General features: G+C 38.6%; 5 protein-coding genes across 5 annotated transcripts; 1 reads left to right on the top strand and 4 right to left on the bottom strand.

The window, feature by feature from the left end:
* Positions 1–672: 672 nt before the first annotated feature.
* MELLADRAFT_38379 (uncharacterized protein) lies at positions 673–2644 on the bottom strand (the record flags this gene model as incomplete). The annotated part of the gene is made up of 3 exons (XM_007413863.1): positions 673–839; positions 922–2277; positions 2329–2644. The coding sequence occupies 3 exons, from the start codon at positions 2642–2644 to the stop codon at positions 673–675; spliced, it is 1839 nt and encodes a 612-aa protein (XP_007413925.1).
* A 1879-nt stretch (positions 2645–4523) lies between these two features.
* Positions 4524–4859, top strand: MELLADRAFT_66117 (uncharacterized protein; the record flags this gene model as incomplete). The annotated part of the gene is made up of 1 exon (XM_007413873.1): positions 4524–4859. One exon carries the CDS (start codon positions 4524–4526, stop codon positions 4857–4859), a length of 336 nt encoding a protein of 111 aa, XP_007413935.1.
* A 408-nt stretch (positions 4860–5267) lies between these two features.
* MELLADRAFT_109881 (uncharacterized protein) lies at positions 5268–7352 on the bottom strand (the record flags this gene model as incomplete). Its single annotated transcript, XM_007413862.1, has 5 exons — positions 5268–5304; positions 5397–5735; positions 5997–6981; positions 7091–7162; positions 7232–7352. 5 exons carry the CDS (start codon positions 7350–7352, stop codon positions 5268–5270), a joined length of 1554 nt encoding a protein of 517 aa, XP_007413924.1.
* A 1292-nt stretch (positions 7353–8644) lies between these two features.
* MELLADRAFT_66115 (uncharacterized protein) lies at positions 8645–11330 on the bottom strand (the record flags this gene model as incomplete). The annotated part of the gene is made up of 5 exons (XM_007413861.1): positions 8645–9104; positions 9213–9304; positions 9455–10543; positions 11030–11068; positions 11214–11330. 5 exons carry the CDS (start codon positions 11328–11330, stop codon positions 8645–8647), a joined length of 1797 nt encoding a protein of 598 aa, XP_007413923.1.
* Positions 11331–11628: 298 nt separating this feature from the next.
* On the bottom strand, positions 11629–13529 carry MELLADRAFT_117495 (uncharacterized protein; the record flags this gene model as incomplete). The annotated part of the gene is made up of 3 exons (XM_007413860.1): positions 11629–12658; positions 12733–13168; positions 13270–13529. The coding sequence occupies 2 exons, from the start codon at positions 13091–13093 to the stop codon at positions 12300–12302; spliced, it is 720 nt and encodes a 239-aa protein (XP_007413922.1).
* Between the last annotated feature and the right edge of the window lie 5543 nt (positions 13530–19072).

Below are 19072 nucleotides of genomic sequence, written 5' to 3'. Positions count from 1 at the left end.
CATCCAGAATGCAGATCTGAAACCGGCACCAGGAGACCTATAAGATGTCAAGCAAGCTAGGTGCGGCTGGAAGCAAGATTTTATGAGGTATTGAACCCTCATAATGGGCAAAAGCAAACAAATGACCGAAAATCTTGCTGTTGTGAGTTGAAAACCACCGTAAGTCCCTCCCTCGACTACTGGGGCGGGGGGGGGAGTTTGATCAGTTTACAAGTAAATCAAGGCTTTCGAATAATCTATCCTTCATCATCCAACTCAATCACTAGATTAGATTAACATCTCACTTGTCTCTTCAACTTGTATTACACAATGCTCATTCCAAATCTTAACCACTATTTCTTTAAGCTTTACCCTCCTTGAAGTATATGACATTTTCTTTAACAAAGATCAACTGCATCTGATCTTGATTCTCCTGATTTGTTATTAATTAGAGAATTCAATCTGGGATGGATTTGCATTCAGCAACAACCCAAAATCGATTTCTTCTTTATAGCACGTAAAAAAGTCAAAGCCCAAGACTGACCATAAGCGGAATAAGAAACCTCCAGTCGGTATCATCTATTTAGAGTGGTCATTCTAATCTGATCCTTTCAACCAAAAATCAATCTACAAAACCCTTCCACAAAAATTCCCTTCTAAATCTCTTGGGCACTATAAAGATGTATAAACAAATCATAATCCATCACTCAAACTTCTAGTCACTTCGAATTTTTCAACTCCTAAAACTTTATCTCCAATCATAAATTCATTAAACCCATTTCCAAATTCAATTCCACATTCTTTACCTTTAGAAATCGATTTTTCTTCTTTCTTTCCATGTTTAAGTTGTTCAAGATTTCCTATTATCATCAAGAAAAACAATCAATACCTATGTAATTGAAAAGCTAAAATCGAGTGATAAAAATTAAAAACAAAACGAACCTTCCCAAATGATTTCCATCCCTCTCATAATCCTAATCCCATCTTTCTTTTTAATTTCACCATTCATAACTTTACATCCAGCTACTTTCTTAGTAATCCTACCTTTGATAGTGATTTCAAAGATTTCGGCAATCGTAGCTTCTCCCACTACTCTTTCTTCAAATCGTTTAGGTAACATATCAATTAATTTATTGGTCACATGTTCTACTAATCTATAAATCACAGTTTCAGTTTTACATTCGATTTTATGAGTTCCCATTGGAACAAATGCAGCTCGATCTACTCCCACATTAAATCCAATGATCATGCCTTTTGAAGCTACTGCCATTCCTACATCACTCTCGGTTACATTTCCTACCCCACTACTCACAATCTTGACTCTTACTGTTTCATTTCCAAGTCCACCTAGTGCAGTTTTCAAGGCTTCGACTGTACCTGTAAAGTCAGCTTTGGTAATAATCCTTAATTCATGTTCTAATTCTGTTTCTTCTTCTCCTTTAGCTTTAGCTTCAGCAACCATTTCTAATTTTTCTCTTTCACGTAAATGTGCCCATCTAGCTCGTCTATCAAGTCCAATCAATTCAGATTTCTTGTTTTCAAAAATTTCTTTAGCATTCGCTCGCTTTTCATTTACCACTTCAATCTCTTCAATCAATTTTCTAGATTCTTCTCTTCTGATTCGATTCTCATATGCTCTTTTTGCTTGATCTTCTGTTTCGACCCCTAATACTAAACTACCAGCTTCAGGTAATTGTTTCCATCCCGTTACAAGTGCTGGTTGACCTGGTTTAAGAAATTCAATAGGTTCACCTGAAACTGAAATCAATTGACGTGCACGACCATAAGAAGTACCAGCAATCAAATCAGTCCCGATTTTCAAAGTGCCACGAAGTCCAATAATCGTTGCAACATTTCCTCTTTCTCTACTAACGTCAGATTCAATGACTCTTCCTTCAAATCTAACCCCTTCACTTTCTATTCTCAATTCTCTTACTTCTGCTACTGCAATTATCGTTTCTGCCAATTGATCTAAACCTTTTTTATTTAATGCTGATACTTCTACACATGGAATCTCGCCACCTAAATCTTCAATTTCGATTCCGGCTTCATATATCATTGATTTCGTTCTATGTAAATCTATGGATGGTTTATCACATTTCGTTATGGCTACTATGATTCCTATATCAGTTTGTTTTACTAATTCGATCACTTCTAATGTTTGTGGTTTGACTCCATCGTCTGCTGCTACTACGATGATGGCTACATCTGTTGTTAATGCTCCTCTACTTCTCATAGCACTGAAAGCAGCATGACCAGGTGTATCCAGAAAAGTGATCGTTTTAGGCGACGAATCATCTTGTTCTTGATCTTCAGTAGCTTTCTTTGATTTATCCTCCTTTTTAAGACCCATCAAATCTGTTACAGAAACTTCAAAAGCACCAATATGTTGAGTAATTCCACCAGCTTCTTGATCAGCAATAGAAGAAGACCTAAGCGAATCTAATAAAGTAGTTTTCCCATGATCTACATGTCCCATTATACATACTATAGGTGGTCTTAATGATAATCTAGATGGATCTTTTGATGGTGGATCTGGATAAATATCGAATGCTAGCGAATCATTTATGATAGGTTCGTAACCTGATTCTAATGCTAAATAAGCTGAATCATCTGAGGTTAAGATTCGATCGGGTCTTATATCTGTTAAACCTGCTGATTGCATAAGTGATTGTAATCGACCTATGAACAAGCAAAAGAAACCCAGATCAGTAAGAAAACTACATAAGAAGTGAATTTGAAAAGCATCATAAAAAAATTGGATTGAATCTTACTTAATTTTTGATGAGTCAAATGAGCAAGTTGAGAAACTGTCATAACAGATCCAATAGCCAATTCATTCTTTTTCTTTCCTTTTAAATTATTCAAATTTTCTTCTTTAGTTTTTTGATTTAATGCTTCTAATGCTTTTTTAGCTTTTTTTTCTTGTGCTGCTTTACTTATGGTTATAACTCCGATCTTAGGTTTAGGTTTTATAAATGCTGGTAAAATTCCTGCTCTTCTTAATTTTTTCTCTTCATCTTTTTTTCTTGAGTTCGTACGTGAATCTTGGGTTCGAATAATAGGTTTTGATGAGGATGGTATAGGTTGGTTGGAGGATGAGGATGAGGGGGGTTGTGATCGGTTTGCGGGTTGGGTCTCTAGTGATTGAAAGTTTCGGTTTGGATTGTATTGTTGATACGCTGAATGAGGAGGCTGAGGTTGGAATTGATGATGAGGTCCTTGATGATAAGGCTGATTCGGATATGAAGATGGAGGCTGCTGGTTTTGATAAGAATGATTTTGTTGATAGTTTGGATGTTGTTGATGATTTGGCTGCTGCTGATAATTTGACTGCTGTTGATATCTTGGATGTTGCTGATACCTTGGCTGTTGTTGATAGTTTGGCTGCTGTTGATAGTTTGGCTGCTGCTGATATCTTGGTTGTTCTGGATTGAACCTCGGTGGTGCTTGATTATACCTCGATGGTGCTTGATAATTCGAGTTCTGTTGTGCTGGTGGTGGTGGTTGATATTGATTCCATTTGTTTTGTTGTTGATTTTGATTAGTTAAAATTGAGAATGATTTGGTTTGATTTGATTTGATTGCTAAGATTGTCTTAGTTCCATCCTTTAATCTTGCTTTTGACATTCTCGTCCTTTTCGTTTTGGAACTTGGTATGAACTTCAAGTGGTTCGTGTGATATCGATTTCTTAAACTTTCCTTGGATTTTTTCGGAACAATGTCAAATTTCAAGTAACACTTCATCATGTAATCCCATACTCCAATCCGAACCCCATAACCTTTTCACTTTCCTTCTCTTTCAAATTCACTTTCTCATCAAAAAACCATAGTCTACGTAGACACGTCACTTGTGATGGATCCTACAAAGAAAACATATCCAATGTTTCTGAATTATTCAACTTCTTACAACCACAACACAATTCAGGAGTTTTTTCAAGGAGTGATTCGCCAAAATGCTCCCTCTGATAAATTTCAAAATATGTATACAAACCTCAAGCTGTGATATGAGGTGGTCTGTATTCGCTTTTCATGAGGCTTCTAACATTTGCTGTTAATTTTTTAAAATGTCTTTCTCACCAAACACGGGCAGTTGTTGAATTTTGAGGAACATGACATCGGGGAGATGAAGCGATAAATGTTTGCGACGGAAACTTAAGAGGATCCTAAAATACCCACATACAAATATGATGAGTCTATTGCCAGCATTAATTAATTTGCCGTGCGGTAAATGTTATCAATATTCAAGGCGCTTGTATCACAAAAATAATGCTTCGATAATGCTTCGATAATGCTTCGATAATGCTTTGATAATGCGATCGAGAAATGGGATTGGCCGATCATCTGTTTGTATCCTCAGTTTCAGTATTATGGGATTGCATTATGGGATTGTATGGTGTGATCAGCACCAACGTTGTCATATAAATCGATTGAGGACATCGGCCACTCGCTTTAACTTTCCTTCACCCTTCCACACAACCTCACCATTTACAATCTTGCTCACATCCAAATCCCTCCATCCACTTCGTATATCTTATACCATCATGCCTTTACAACGACACCAAACTCAAGCCAATGTTCTCGCCCCCAGACCTCCTCCTCTCCGTCAACTTAATCCGATTCCCGAACGCCGCCCTGATCCTCCTACAACATCAGTCAAAGTTGAAGAACAACCGAAGAAGGCATTCGAACCCATCAAGCTTCATCCCAAGAACTTAAATCGTCTTTGTCCAACACTTTTACTCAACAATCCTTCTCTCACTTCTACTCGAACACATACATACCGCCCATCTATCAAAGGAGGTATCATCATTCTCAAAGACCTTTCCAAGATCCCTGAACCAATTCCTGAATCTGCTCGAAAAGTTTCCCAGTTTTGAATTGTGAGTTTCATTTTTTTTCATTCTTTCATCGACTCTTTCACATTTTTAGATTTCCATTCGGCTATATATGTACAAAAACTTAAAAAAAAAGGTCACTTGATTCAGAATTTTCATTTCTTTTTCATTTCCTTTCAATCGACTTCTCCTTCTTTCAAGTTCTGTAAAAAAAATCTTTCATCTTTATACTAGACTTTCTATCTATTTAATTTTCTTAAACTTAACCCAATGATGTCAAAAAATGAATCTTTAACTGAGGGTATCACTTTCATATATTCAACCCAATGATGATTAATAATAAATCTTACTGAGGGTATTTTGACTGCATTTTTTATTGTACTCTTCACCAATTTCTCAATTCCTAAAATACCATAATGTAGTCAAAACTCTAGGCCAATAAATCAAATTTTATACATTTTTGAACGTATTGTAATGATTTCCATTGCTATCGGATTCAATTCAAAATCCAAATGAGCAGAACAGAACTGTATAAAAAAAGCAATTAGAGGCAAAACTACCGTGATATGATTAGCTTACCCTTCTCGACATAGGATTTGTAATACCCTGCGTCTTTGGGATACTGAAATTTGGACTGAAGTCAGTAGGACAACCAAGTATGCAATTGGTCGGTCCAGAAACAGAAAAGGTGGCGTAGCGATTTCAACGTGTCTGGGTGTGAAGACCATAGTCTCAGACTGCAGCATGAATCTATAGAAGAGAACAGTCTGCAAGTTGGACATGACCAAACTTTCTGAACGGAAGATGCCCATGTAATTAAGGTGCCTTTTGTGTGTACATAGAGCATAGATCAAGAAATCTTGATCGTTTGAATTTAACAGCTTATCATCTGGAATATTCAATTCCATAAAGAAGAAACTAATGGAACAAAATCAATCGAGAGTTACTTTGTGTATAATTATACAAGATTTAAATAAAGAGAACTGAACAAAGAGATGAAAAAGAAATGAGAAAAAAAAACATAACCAAAGGCTAAAGACTACAACATGAGAAACAAGAAGGAAGCCCAATAAGAGAAGATAAGGAAGTCAAATATGAAATGAAAGAGATTGATCTCAATTTAATTTTCTATATTGTACTCGATTTGAACCTTTCATCAATTTAACCTTTTTAACAAACTCATCAGATCTTTCATCCGATAAAGGTCTTTTCAACGAAAGACGTGATCTTGCCATCCCTGGTCTATCTACTTGAGAATCATAGACCACCATGGTTGGAAAAATCTTTAGTGTCGTATTAGGTAATTTTAACACTAAGGCTTCAATCGAGCTTAATCTTCTTCGTTTCTTATCAGATTGATTTTGTGATGAAGATCCAGGTTCATCTACATCCGCCTCTTCTCCTTCGATACTGCTAGTCTCTATATCATCGATCGAGGATTTCCAAGTGGCCTTTGGTAGCGGGACTACTTTTCGGCGTGTCTTTTGAGGCAAAAACAATTTGCGTCCCATGTTCTTTACAGCCTTTGATTTCCCCTTGATATCCATTGTCTTTTCATCACCGCTTCCTGAGTCCGAGCTTTCACATCCAGGATAGTCAGTGTTAGAATCAGCCGTTGATGTCCATTCGCTGGATTCCGTGTCATGATCAGAGACTGAATCTTCATCTTTACAAGGTTCAACTTCTTGTCGACTACCTCCTACACCTTGAGACCTCATTGAAGGATTGAATTGGTAGTCTGTGTAAACAGGATTAGTGACCGTGAATTCAACAAAAGCTGGAATAGTTGATGCATCGATGTATTCATCACGTTGCCAATCAATCATACTTCGAGGAATTGAAAAAGGTGATATATATGAATCTGAAAATGGATCGACATCGTGACTAGTTTCAAAGGTCACAAAGCTAGGACGTGATGAGATATCGAATGGTTGATCTTCATCATATTCTTCCAAAGCTTGTCCGGAAAGATCAGTAGAGCTTAATGTCTTCTCCTTGGTAGGCTCACATCCACATGAATCAAAAATCGGTATCATTGATGCATCTAACATCATCTCTTCTGCAAAGTCTTCTGGTTCCTCGTTGTCGGTATTACCAGCCATTCGAGTAGTTCTTGAGGTACTAGGTTCGCATTCGAATGGAGATTCCAATACCTCATTGGAGTCTAGTCTATGACATAATGTACTTGTTCAAGTAGAAAAGGACCTGAGTAGCCAAAAAGAAAAATCAGTCAAATTTCATCAATGATGACATAACAGGAAAGATAGACTCACCTCTTGGGATATGATCAACCCCCGCGATTTCTTCGATCACTGATCGGGAATCATCCGAACAGAATACGCAATCTACAAAAAACAAAGTAAGCAAACTGGACAACTGGACAGAGACAGAGTGTGAAGGAATTGGGAACGTACTTCTTGTGCAATCCAACGGATGAACGTAAGGAGTGGAACCAGTGAGACCCGTATCTTCATTAGTTTCTCGGACCATTTGTAAAGTGAGACCAGAGTAGGATGATGTAGTTTGTGAGGTCATGATTGGAGAACAAAGAAAGCCTTCGAGAAGATTGTTTTATATTGTTGATTATGATATAAAAATGTGAATGTGAGTTTTTGGAAGTAAGCTAAAGGAGCTTTAATGGTGGGGATAATGTGGTAAATATTCAAGTGGAGAGTTTTAAGAAAATTAGAAGCGGAGTGATAGTTTAATAGTTTAAGAAGGGTAAATGTATGCTGAGGATGAAAATATGGTGGATGATCGTTCACTTTATATATAGGTTCAAATAAAATAAAGTCATCCATACTCATCCCGTCCTGCTTAGTTTTCTTTTCGAAATCAATCGATTCCGTCATTCTGCCCTTTCTCAACGTGCTGTGACCCATCTGCCTTGCCAAGGTCACATTCCTCATAGAGCGCGAAAATGTCAGCCAGTTTAACTGAGCTAGATGCCTAAAGAATTGAGAGCTGTTCCTTTGAACAAACCATCTGATTTGTGCCTTTGCCTACTTGGAAAAATGAATATCATCTGACTTGAGGCAAAGAGATCTCTTTCTTACATCGCATTCCGGAAGGACAGGTTCCGGAATGACGAGACCATTCCGAAGACCCAGAGAGCATGACGCGATTGGTAATATCAATACACTTCTTGCTGTTCTGCGGCAGAACAGCAAGAAGTGTATTTGCAAAGGGCAGAACTTCTGCCCTTTGCAAAGGGCATGACCAGCGTCCAAACCTCATGGCAATGCTTTAGCACACTTTTAAGATTCAATCCAGTCATTCAATAATCCCCGGAGGATCCAATAAGAGGTGCAGGCTCAGAGTCTCACTTCCAGTCACAAGATCAACAAACTCGCAGTACATTCTATGGAGGTAAGTCACAAACCAACCTCTGAAGCTCCACAATCCTAAAACCCTTGCCTAAAGGACTTTTCAATACTACACTTTAAAATATATAAGCAAGTCTGATGTTGATATTGCCAACATATAAAAATTCAAAAGAGCTCAGCAAACCATAAGTTTTCTAGAGTCCTATGATCAAAAAAACTTTTGCAAAAAGAAGTTAGACAATTTTCATACATGTATGTAGATTTCAAATGAATAATAATTTGATCTACATTTGTATTATGTAACAACAAGAACGATAATTATATACTTTTTTTATTGGAGCCTCACCCAGTAAGTAAAGAAAATCTTTTAAACCAAAGCTAACCTTCAACTCTCTATGCTAAATGAACCAAGAATTAAGAAATTAAAATGTGATTATGTAAAAAAAAGTTACAAAAAAAATAATGATGAAAACTCTCAAGATATGAAAAAATTGATTTTCATCAAGTCTCGGTATTTTTAGTTTTACTTGCTCTAGGTAAAGAAGTACGACGGGTTACTGAAACTCCAGAGTTTGATCTCTTACGACGTGATGAAGGCTGAGCTTGATTTGTATCTGCATCTATATCTGTATCTGTATCTACTTTTCTAGACTCGATTGAAGAAGGAAGTCGGATCATAAGTCTTGGTGAAACAATCTTCTCTACAACCTTGATCTGTTTTTTCTCTGATCTGTTGACTTGATCAATCGAACGTTTTAGTCTTGAAGAAGAAAGATTTTGACTTGGAGAATGATCATGATCTGAATTGGAATCTGTTTCTTTTGATTCTGGAGTTAAAGTCTTAATTCTTTTTCGTAAAAAATCACCATCAATTTCTGTTGAATTTGTCTTCTCATCTTCCAAAGATCCGACACTTCTTTCCAATGGCATCGTAATCGGTCTCTTAACGTAGTGTGAATATCTAAAAGTCGGTTCAGTGAGATCTTTGAGTTAGTTCATTCTTCTTACCCAAACTTCAAATCATAATTAGGAAAAGTCAATCAAGAAGCTAGGATTATTCGCGACTTACCGTGTGGTAGGATTTGGCCAGTTGTAATGATTAGGGCGCCAAATAGAGGAATCTTCAGAAGTCTGACTAGCCCAATCAAATCGAACAGTGATCTGTAAGGTGATATGTACTCTATGGGAAGAATAATGAGATGCAAATAAAAGGATTCTATCCTCATTACATAGCTAAGTAAAAGGGATAAAGATTTCCATCAGAAATGGACTATAACAACTTATGTAGCTTCCTATCATATCTTCACATACCTCAACAATCTCATCTGCATAGGCTGGTATTCGTGGAAGTTGAGTCAATGGACGTTTTTGATCAAGATGAGCAGGCTGGTATTGAGGCCAAATAAGAATCGAAAGATCATCTTCTGCTACCGTCTTACGAAACAAGATCCGATTCTCGACTCCTGCTTTACCATGCTCTACCCAAATCTCACCAATCTTGCCAAGATGATGAGGTACATGAACTGAAGGGTATGCTTCAGAATGACTAAAATTAATTTCATGAGTTGGGTATGGAGTTCTTTGAAATCCAATTGACCAAAACCCTTGAGACGGACTTTTGTCTAGATCGATTTTCGAAACTTGTGCTTTGAGAAGATGAGGAAGAGATGGTCCAGCACCTTGAAGCGGGTCGGTAGCGTAAAAGTGTATACCAACAGGAAAATCGATTTGTTTGGCTAAGAGTTTCTCAGAACGGAAATGGTTAAGATCAAGCCAAGTTAATTCACTATTAGAGGTGAAATCTCGAAAGATAAGTAAATCAGGATCTGATGAATATCCATTAACAGCCCATTCGATAGCTTCCAAAAAGATTGCACGAAGATGCCATGTGGTCCAGTAGCGTTCAATTCGATTTGGATTATAATTCTCACCATTTGATCTTTGATTGAACTTCAAAATCTCGCTTTGAGTCAACGAATTTAATCGACCAAAGTGAACTAAAACACGAGATCGCGCATAATTTTCATCCGTCTTTGGACTTAGTGGTGGCCAATACCATCCGAGACTTTCACAGAGCTCGTACCATATCCTTTCTTTTGGATCAGGGAGCTGGTAGTTCGGGTGGGTGACTTCGTCATTTGTATTCCCCCTTGAGGCTTCGCAAAGAGTTATATCGGACATATGAATGTATGAATCAACTTTGAAGGGATCGGTGGTCTTGTAGTAATTTTTGCTGGTGCTTGCTGTGAAGATGGTTTGTAAAGGAGAATAAAGTGACGCGAAGATTTTCTGGAGGAGGGAGGGATCTGAATCGTTCGGCTTGAGGATGGTATTGGTGAATTGCTGCAGAGTGCTTAAAGTAGCAAGGTCCAATGAGTGGTTGTGTGTGGGTGGTGATATCTGTCTTCAAGTCTTATAGATCCTACAGAATCAAACCAGTCGAATTCATGCTCAGCTGAAGGTGTTGAACTTTTGATGTTCGCCTTTAAGGAGTAGTTGGATGAGGATAACACAAAGACAAATCAAACTTTAGATCTAGTTTTGAAATTCGGTTGAGGACACATTTGAAAAACAAAGGAGATACGAGGACGAGAAAGCTCATCAGAACACTCAGCGTTTGTCCATCGATCTGAACTTTTCAAAGGAGCCTTTCGGTTTCTCTCCGGTCTGGAGTCTCTCCTCAGACTCTTTTTCTATCTATACGTGCTGGTCCTTTATGATTGTAAAGCTCAAGTTACAAATTGAGTACAACATTCAACTAAGCGACTTTTGAAGGCGCTGACCTCATGATCGGATGCGAATCGCGATTGCGATGAGTTCCATTAACCAATTATCCGAAGACTATGTATGCCCAGCATCGTCATCCTTTATTGGATTTCTACTTACCTGTTTCAAGTTTTTGTCAATGTCATCCACCCCTGAATCCTGAATCCTGATTCGGTCTATCTTTGCAGATCAACTTGTGAGGCGGTATGTACATCATGAATGTTGTTATTGAAACTTCACCGAGCTCACGCCCCATATCCAACCTTACACACAGAGATCAAAGGCAAACTCCACCTATCGTTACCTTTGTCTGCATACAAAACTGTCCAGACCAGAATGTCTGATTGATCATTGCACACATAACAACTCTTGCATAAAGGGTAGGCAATCCTTTGAGCTCCTTCTTGAACGGAACGGTCATGAAGTAGAATAAGCGATTGAGCAATACACAACTTCTATGATACAAAAATCAACTAGAGAAGGAAAATATCTCATCATCATTAATCAGGCTTCAATTTAGTCTATCTCAAACAAGTGAAAAACCCAAGCATAATCAAGATAAACATGCTTACAAGGATTTTAGTATGAGACATCGATATGACGATGTCCATTTTCTTACAAACGGCATCCAGAAAATATCTGATAAATACATAGTAAGATTCTAGAGTCAAGTCTCGACGAGATAATTATTGGTGTATGAGTTCTTTAAAGTGTGTCTTATTGATAGAACCTCTGGCATAGCAATCCTTTTCTAAAGTTTACAATCCCTTGATATTTTGTTTTGATGATACTCTACGTATTTTCAAAGGAACAAGCTATGTCTCTTCGAGTGGTAATTTATCTAACATCATACAATGTGGTATTCTATAGGCCTGGTATCCTGCATGGTATAACACAATCCATAACCTCAAAAAACACTCCGGGGAAAATTAAAGGAGTGAATTATCATTCATTGGTTGGTACATAGGATCGCAATATAATAAACAAGATGTATAAATTAAAAAAAAAGATTAAAGAAAATCGTATAAGAAAACAACAAGCTTGTAAAAGTAAAAAAGAAAAAAGAAAAGGGGCCAAATGGTTAAAAATGATCTAAAAAAACTTAATTGTAAAAATACAAAATACATAAGGTTTTCTTTTTTTTAAAATACAATCAAAAAAGAAAATAAAAGAAAGGTGAAGGAATTAAAATGATTGATTTAAAAAGAGAAATCTAATTAAAAACCTCAAGACCTAAATTCTGAACCAAAAAGACACTCTTTGTGATCAACAACCTCAACTATCTAATTTTCGCTAATCGTTGAAGTAAGAAGAGGTGTGAAGAAGATTCAGAGCAAACGAAACACGAAAAAAAAGAAGATCACAGGAAAAAGCAGACTAAAAGTAGGTATTAAAACCCATCCAGAGCAGAAGTGAGAGCCAAAGGATTAAGGGCATGTAAGTTACCGATCCCAGCTTGATGAATCGAAGAAGTTCGACTAAGATCTAACCCAAGTTCAGGATCCGACCAATCTTCCTCACTACTTTCTACTTCACTTTCTTCACATAAATCACTTGAAGATCGAGGTGGTAGTAAGAGTGAAGGTCCTACATCGATGGGAGATCGATCGTATGATTGAGGTGAATGGGTTAGGTGTATGGATAACATCACCGTCGTTAATGAGTCCACCTCTGTTTCATCACAGTTGAAGTGAACGTTTTTGCGTGTAGGCGAACTAGCCCGAGCGCTCGAGAAAGGAAACGTAGAGTCTATAAGATCACCACCCAAAACGTTAGTATCACGACGTTGAAGAGTTTTCTAAAGAAGCTTTGATCAAACTTACCCATCTCTACGATTCCAACCGAGATCTTTCCCCCAAAATCTGTATCAGGTGTAGTAGGACAAGTCGTATTAGGAGATTGAGCCGGAGACTTGAAAGCGCTCTTGAGAGATCCATTAGGTATCGTAGCACATTCACGTGAAGGTCGAAGTTTCTTTGGCGAAGGAAGTTCAGAGGTGTGAAGAAGTGAAAGGTTAAGATTATCTTCTTCTAGTTCTAGTATAGGAGTGGTGATTGAAGAATAAAGGATACCGGAAGTAGAATGAGATGAAAAGAATTGAGTAGGTTTAGATTTTAGTGAAAGTGGTCTTGGACGTTTACGATAGAAAGCTTCACAAGTTGGATCTGATGTTGTTCTTAACATTTTATATGGTTTCTTGCTTCTAAAGCTCTTTGAAAGATAAATGAGATTTGAATGAGCTATGAATCTAATTTAGTTCTGATGATGATGATGATGTAGGTGATGATGAGAAAATGGGAAGTTAAGGATGAGTATCTTCAAATGACCGACTTTATTCGTTCGAAAAGAGATGTACTTACGATGTTCCTGATCAGATGGCTAAAAGTTGATCAGTAGTCCGTATCAATATAATTCAAAACTGAGCTTTAGCTTTGAGATAGAAATCCGAATTCTAATTGGTTCTTCAAGGAAAGCATGTAAGCTGATGATAGCCAACTCATACTAAAATAAAATGAAATCGGGGCTAAACCAGTTCGATTTGCTAAACACCGAATTAACGGTTGACCAAATCGATCAGATTCAGATCTACTGATTGGATTTGGATTTGAATGATTTGGACCAGATTCCCTGACTTTGAGACTCTATACCAACCAGTGACCACCATCATTTTAAATTTTACACTTTGGTCTCTCATAGCTTTTCCGAGGTACAAATCTCGATCACAAATTGCTTACACCACAAAGTCAGCTTTGAGTCTGGCCCTCAACTTGGCCTTGGGTTGGCCCCTATGAGTATCAAGAAAAAGAAATCCTTCATTTCTCACTAGCGTGCCAAGCCCAAACTCGAACCTGCGCGTACATAACCTCCTCTACCAGGTACCACACAAACCCACGTGGGCAAAAGATAAAATAGGGATCTGTTTGAGTATGTAAGTACTCGCACTTAAAACCGGCACATGCTTATCACATCTAATTATCTATGGATTGGCGGGAAATCTATAACAGTGATGGCTGTGCAAAGGGAATATGGATTCCGTAAGTTGGATCTTCCATCCTTAGAGTCATGAGGTTCGCTTCAAAGTAATTTTGTAACAGACGGTTGTGATTCGCTTGTTGTAGATTAGAAAACTGATCGACCTGAACCAGGCAATAGATTTTTCTTTCTTTTTGGATTTTGGTCTACATAGGTAGTTAAAATATGAAAAAACTCATTGGAAAACTCCTTTGATTCTCTGCTCGTGAATACGCTCGAAAGATATGCTGCACCAGAGTCATCTGATCAATTGATCGATCCCGTAAATCTCTACAGATTGTTTTCTAAACTAATGAAGGTTTAACGCGGAGAAAGGAAATTCGGATGAATGTCTTTGAAACCATTTTCTTTGGGGGCTATGATCATGTGAGGATATGTGCACCAATACTTTAAAACCCGTGGGCGTGGTTAGCTTGAACAAGCCCTCTCTGCGCGGCCACGTCCGCGCGCCTCGCAGAGGGGCTTGGGACTAATCGTGAGTTCCTGGCACGGAGACTCCACGAGTTAAGTCCACTTATGTAGTTTTTCGCCTTTTCCCGCTTTCCTCACCGATAAAAACAACTTTACCTTGCAGGAAGAGTTGTTCATATTTTTGTTCTACACATCCTCATAGCCTCAGATTGTACACAAACCATCTGATGCGGCCAGAAATGTGGCTTTAACATTCTTACAACACCCGCCTGTATTGTGGTCTGTTTTCAGTACTTTTTGTACGTTAGTTTCTGCCTGCGCCAAAATCACCAAATGTTTTGCACATCCTTATGTTTAAATCACGTACGATGCGAATACAGGCTGTACATTCATTTACATATGGGACATAAGAGCTTGAAAACTCAACTCATGATCAGGGTGATGAAGTAGTGATAACCAGGATATCAAGATGGAAACACATGTAGAACAAAAATACAAACAACTTTTCCTGCAAGGTAAAGTTGTTTTTATCAGTGAGGAAAGCGGGAAAAAGCAAAAAACTACATAAGTGGACTTAACTCGTGGAGTCTCCGTGCCAGGAACTCACGATTAGTCCCAAGCCCCTCTGCGAGGCGCGCGGACGTGGCCGCGCAGAGAGGGCTTGTTCAAGCTAATGGGCGTGGCTACATATGTATTCAGGCCAAATCTATCATACATATGTAGTGCTTCCTGTGTTATATTTCTGTACTATACAATACTCATCCAATCTTTCCCTCCAAATAAGGCCCCGTTTGGTATAGCTTACAAAAACCGGGGAAAATGTATTATTTTCCAAAAATAATACATTTTCCACTTTTTTAAAAAAAGTCGTTTGTTACCACCTTTGCCCCCCTTTTTGAAATCTGTTTTTCACTCCATAATCCATTAATCTCGATCAATAATCGAGTATTTTGAAAGCTGCTATTGAGCAGCTTTCAAGTCGATTAATCCATTATAAAACCCGTAGAAACGCTTTCGACTCGGGGCTCTGTAGGGTCAACCAGCATTATCTCAAAAAAAATTATAAGTACAAATTCTTCTCACTCAACGAGGTTACCTGAACAGGCTTTTCGAGGAGCACTTTTAACTTGATTTTCTCCAAAGTACGTTCATTTCCATCCTTTAGAACTCTACACCTCACGGATTCTTTTCTGATCCCAAGCAATTTGCCTATCTTGAAACCACAAGCTTTGGCCACTAGATTCACATCAATTGTCATGGGCAAGGAAGCTGAGAAGAGCTCAGCGCACTTTGGCAATGGGCGTAGCGATTTCTTACTACAAAGCCTCTTGGACCAAGCAAACAACGGAGCTCGAGTTGAGAATGTGTTTAAAAAGGAAGCATGGGTTACAGTGGTAAAAGAATTTAACAAGTGTTATCATGAGGACTATGAAATCTCAGCATTGAAGAATCATTATAACGCTGTAAGTGCTTCCTACCTCAATTGCACATATGAACAAGTTATCTGACGATGGGATTCTCAGCAACGTGTTTTGTACAAGTCATTTGAACCCCTCAAGAATTTTACAGGCGCTGGTTGGGACAACGAGAAGAAAATGGTTATTGCATCAGATGAATGGTGGAAAATCAAAATTGCTGTGAGCTTTCAACCTCTCTTCAAAGACTATTGTTTTCAAATGCTAATTTTGTTTGTTTCATAGTCAAATTCAAAATACAAGACCTTTAGAAACAAAGGTTTTCCTAACTATGCACTCATGAACGAACTCGAGGATGGGCGAAATGCTGATGACAAAATGGTCCAAGGCAGTCGCGTTGCCAGGACGAATTGATCCAGGACCGCTGAACTCACCCCAGAGGAACTAGCGCTGGATGATGGATTGGATTCAGACTTACCACCAGTCCTTGATCCAGGTTTGTCTTCACATGCCCAAATGTGAATACATCACCTTATTGACAATTGTTTTACAGCTTTGACCGAGGTTCTGAATGATAAGGCCAACGGATCGACTGTTCACGATCCAGCCGATCAATCAAACTTCGGGCCAATACCCAGGGATGTTGTAGACCCAGCCATCGCACCAGCACCATCCTCCTTACCTCCAACTTCGCCATCTCCACCACCCAAACCAACCAATGCTAAACGACCTGCTCCATTCTCCCCAAAGCCTTGAGCACATCGAAAGCGATCGAACCTGCCAAGCAGTGCAGATGCGTTGATGAGTCTAGTTGAAGTGGGCAAGGCAAAGTTGGCTGCCAAAGAGGAGGATTGTAAGCAGAACATGAGAATGCAGGAAGATTGACAAGCTCAATTGGAGTTGATCCGACATGAAAGGCAAGTACAATTAGAAACTATACGAAGCAAAAGGAAGGCACAAGCAGAGGCTGCTGCACTTGAGCGCCTTCAACACCAGAGTCTCATCCATGCAAGTAAAGATAAGTATCCAGAGCAAACCAAGGCTATGAATGTATTCCGATCTAATGTAGCATCCAATATTACTGACAAAGTTGAGAAGATGAAAGGTGCTATCATCTTAAACAATGAGGATAAGGCTTTCTTTTTTAATTCTCTACCAGAAGATATGCAATGGGATTGGTTGAAGAATGAGATCACACAAGTATAATTTTTTAAATTTGTAGATACAAGTATAATTTTTTAAATTTGTAGTTTCATCCTTTTATGCTGTCATTCAAATCAAATTCTTTTATTTCTTCTATGCTGTCTACCTAATGAGTAATTGAACTAGATATCATCTCCACTGTCGACGTGGATGAGCCAAATAATCATCAAACATCTCTTGAGCCATTGCATCCCTCTGAGCATGTGCCTCATTCTGAACTCCAAGGCCAGGTTCTTCATATTCATTGTTTGCTCTAGCTTGTGCCCATGCCAAATCTTGGGTATTCTCTTCCTCGCGTTGTAAGCAGTCAAACTCGTCATAGAAAGAGTCTTCAGGACCTGCATCTCGAATGATATTGTGTAGAACTGCACATGCTACAACTAGTGAATATTGAACTTCTAAATCAAATTGTGGCATGTATTTCATTATTTGAGATCACATTTTCAGAACACCAAATATGCGCTCAATGACATTTCGTGCCATAGCGTGACGTAGGTTGTAAAGTTCACAAGGAGTACGTGGTGCGCGGTTTCCAATGTGCCACTCTTGAAGATGATAACAAGTACCCGAGTATGGAATGAACACATCTGAGCGATGTGCATAACCAGAATCTCCTAAATAGTATCTTCCTACAAATATATATTCCAATTAGAATATTGGATTCCAAAGTAGATCAAGAAGGTTACTCACCTTCAGGTACAATGAAAGCTCCATTCTCACGAGCTTTGGTGAGCACAAAGGAGTCGTGCGCCCTACCACCTATCCCAGCATAGATAAACAGAAACTTCATATTGAAAGAACAAGCGGCTAGCACGTTTTGTGATAATGTACCATGTCTATTTCGATGTTTAGATCTGTTGGCGAATTTGACCTGAGCTTCGATGTGAGTGCCGTCAAGAGCTCCAATGCAGTGAGAGAACCATGGATTAAGCTTTGGATTGTCAACTATTTTGTCAGGTATTGGAGTATCAGGCCCTGGTTGAATAATCACAGAATCAACAAGTCCCTCGAGCGCATTTCAAACAATATGAAAATATTGATGGACCGTTTCTGTCGAGTGTTGGAAACACTCTGCAGCATGCCTCATTTCTACTGAATGCCCACTGATGAATAAGAACATCATTACTTGTTCATTGACTGTTATGTGCTCTGAAGGCTCCAAAAGAGGCTCGAGATAAGTCATGAGATGCTTGAAGGCGTGTTTTTCTAGTTTCAAGACCTCCAGAAAACGCACGTTACTCCCTTTGAGTAGTTCTTTCTCGTAAGCATAGCCTCGAAGATTCAAAGTCCTACAAGGAATCCTGGCGTAGCGTTGCTCGCGTTCCATCTCCTCGATCTCAAGAACTGCCGCTGCAATGAGTATATCATCATCATCATCTGAAGACGACGAATCAGACAACGTACCATTGCTCAGGTCGTCCATGGAGTTGTCCATCAGGTCTTCGATCGATGACGAGTATTGAACCGAGGAATAACTGATTTCCGAATCTTCGGAATCGGACATTGTGATAATATGTTATGGATGATGGTGAATGGTACGTACCAAACACCATCGATCACTTTTCCCTTTGAAAAGGGGTTTAATGTGTTTTACAGATTTTGAAACTCGACTTCAAAACGTATCACATTCGGCAATGCATAACCTATTACCCGTTAATAGGTTATGAAAAGGCATAAGCCATACCAAACGGGGCCTAAATCTTGGTGGGCAATTTGGGAAAGGTTTTATTATTTATCAATGAAAATTTTTTCTACACAATTGTGGCGCCGTTGTGTGACTGTTTCAGTTTTGAGGATCATATGGACCAGATCATTTGTCCAACCCAGCAGACTTCAGCCGCTATGTGGGATTCCAAGATAGAGTTACATATGAGAGGAAAAGATTTCCAGTGCTTCAATAAGGCATTTTGACCTTCTTTTGGGGTGATTTCTTCATCCATAGGCTGTGGGCCGTGGCAGATGAAAAGAAGGTTTCTCAATCCAGTGATTTCTCAAGATGGTTCTTTTTCCACGTGTTTCTTTTTCTTTTTTAACGCTTTGGAGTCTGGACCTTCATGATATGTAACATGAAGTCTTGAGGAAACATCTAAAAGAACAAGCA

The sequence above is a fragment of the Melampsora larici-populina genome (genome assembly GCF_000204055.1).
Source record: "Melampsora larici-populina 98AG31 unplaced genomic scaffold MELLAscaffold_39, whole genome shotgun sequence".
Taxonomy (NCBI): domain Eukaryota; kingdom Fungi; phylum Basidiomycota; class Pucciniomycetes; order Pucciniales; family Melampsoraceae; genus Melampsora; species Melampsora laricis-populina.
Note: the sequence above shows the minus strand (reverse complement) of the source record. Positions and strands in the feature narration are given on the sequence as shown.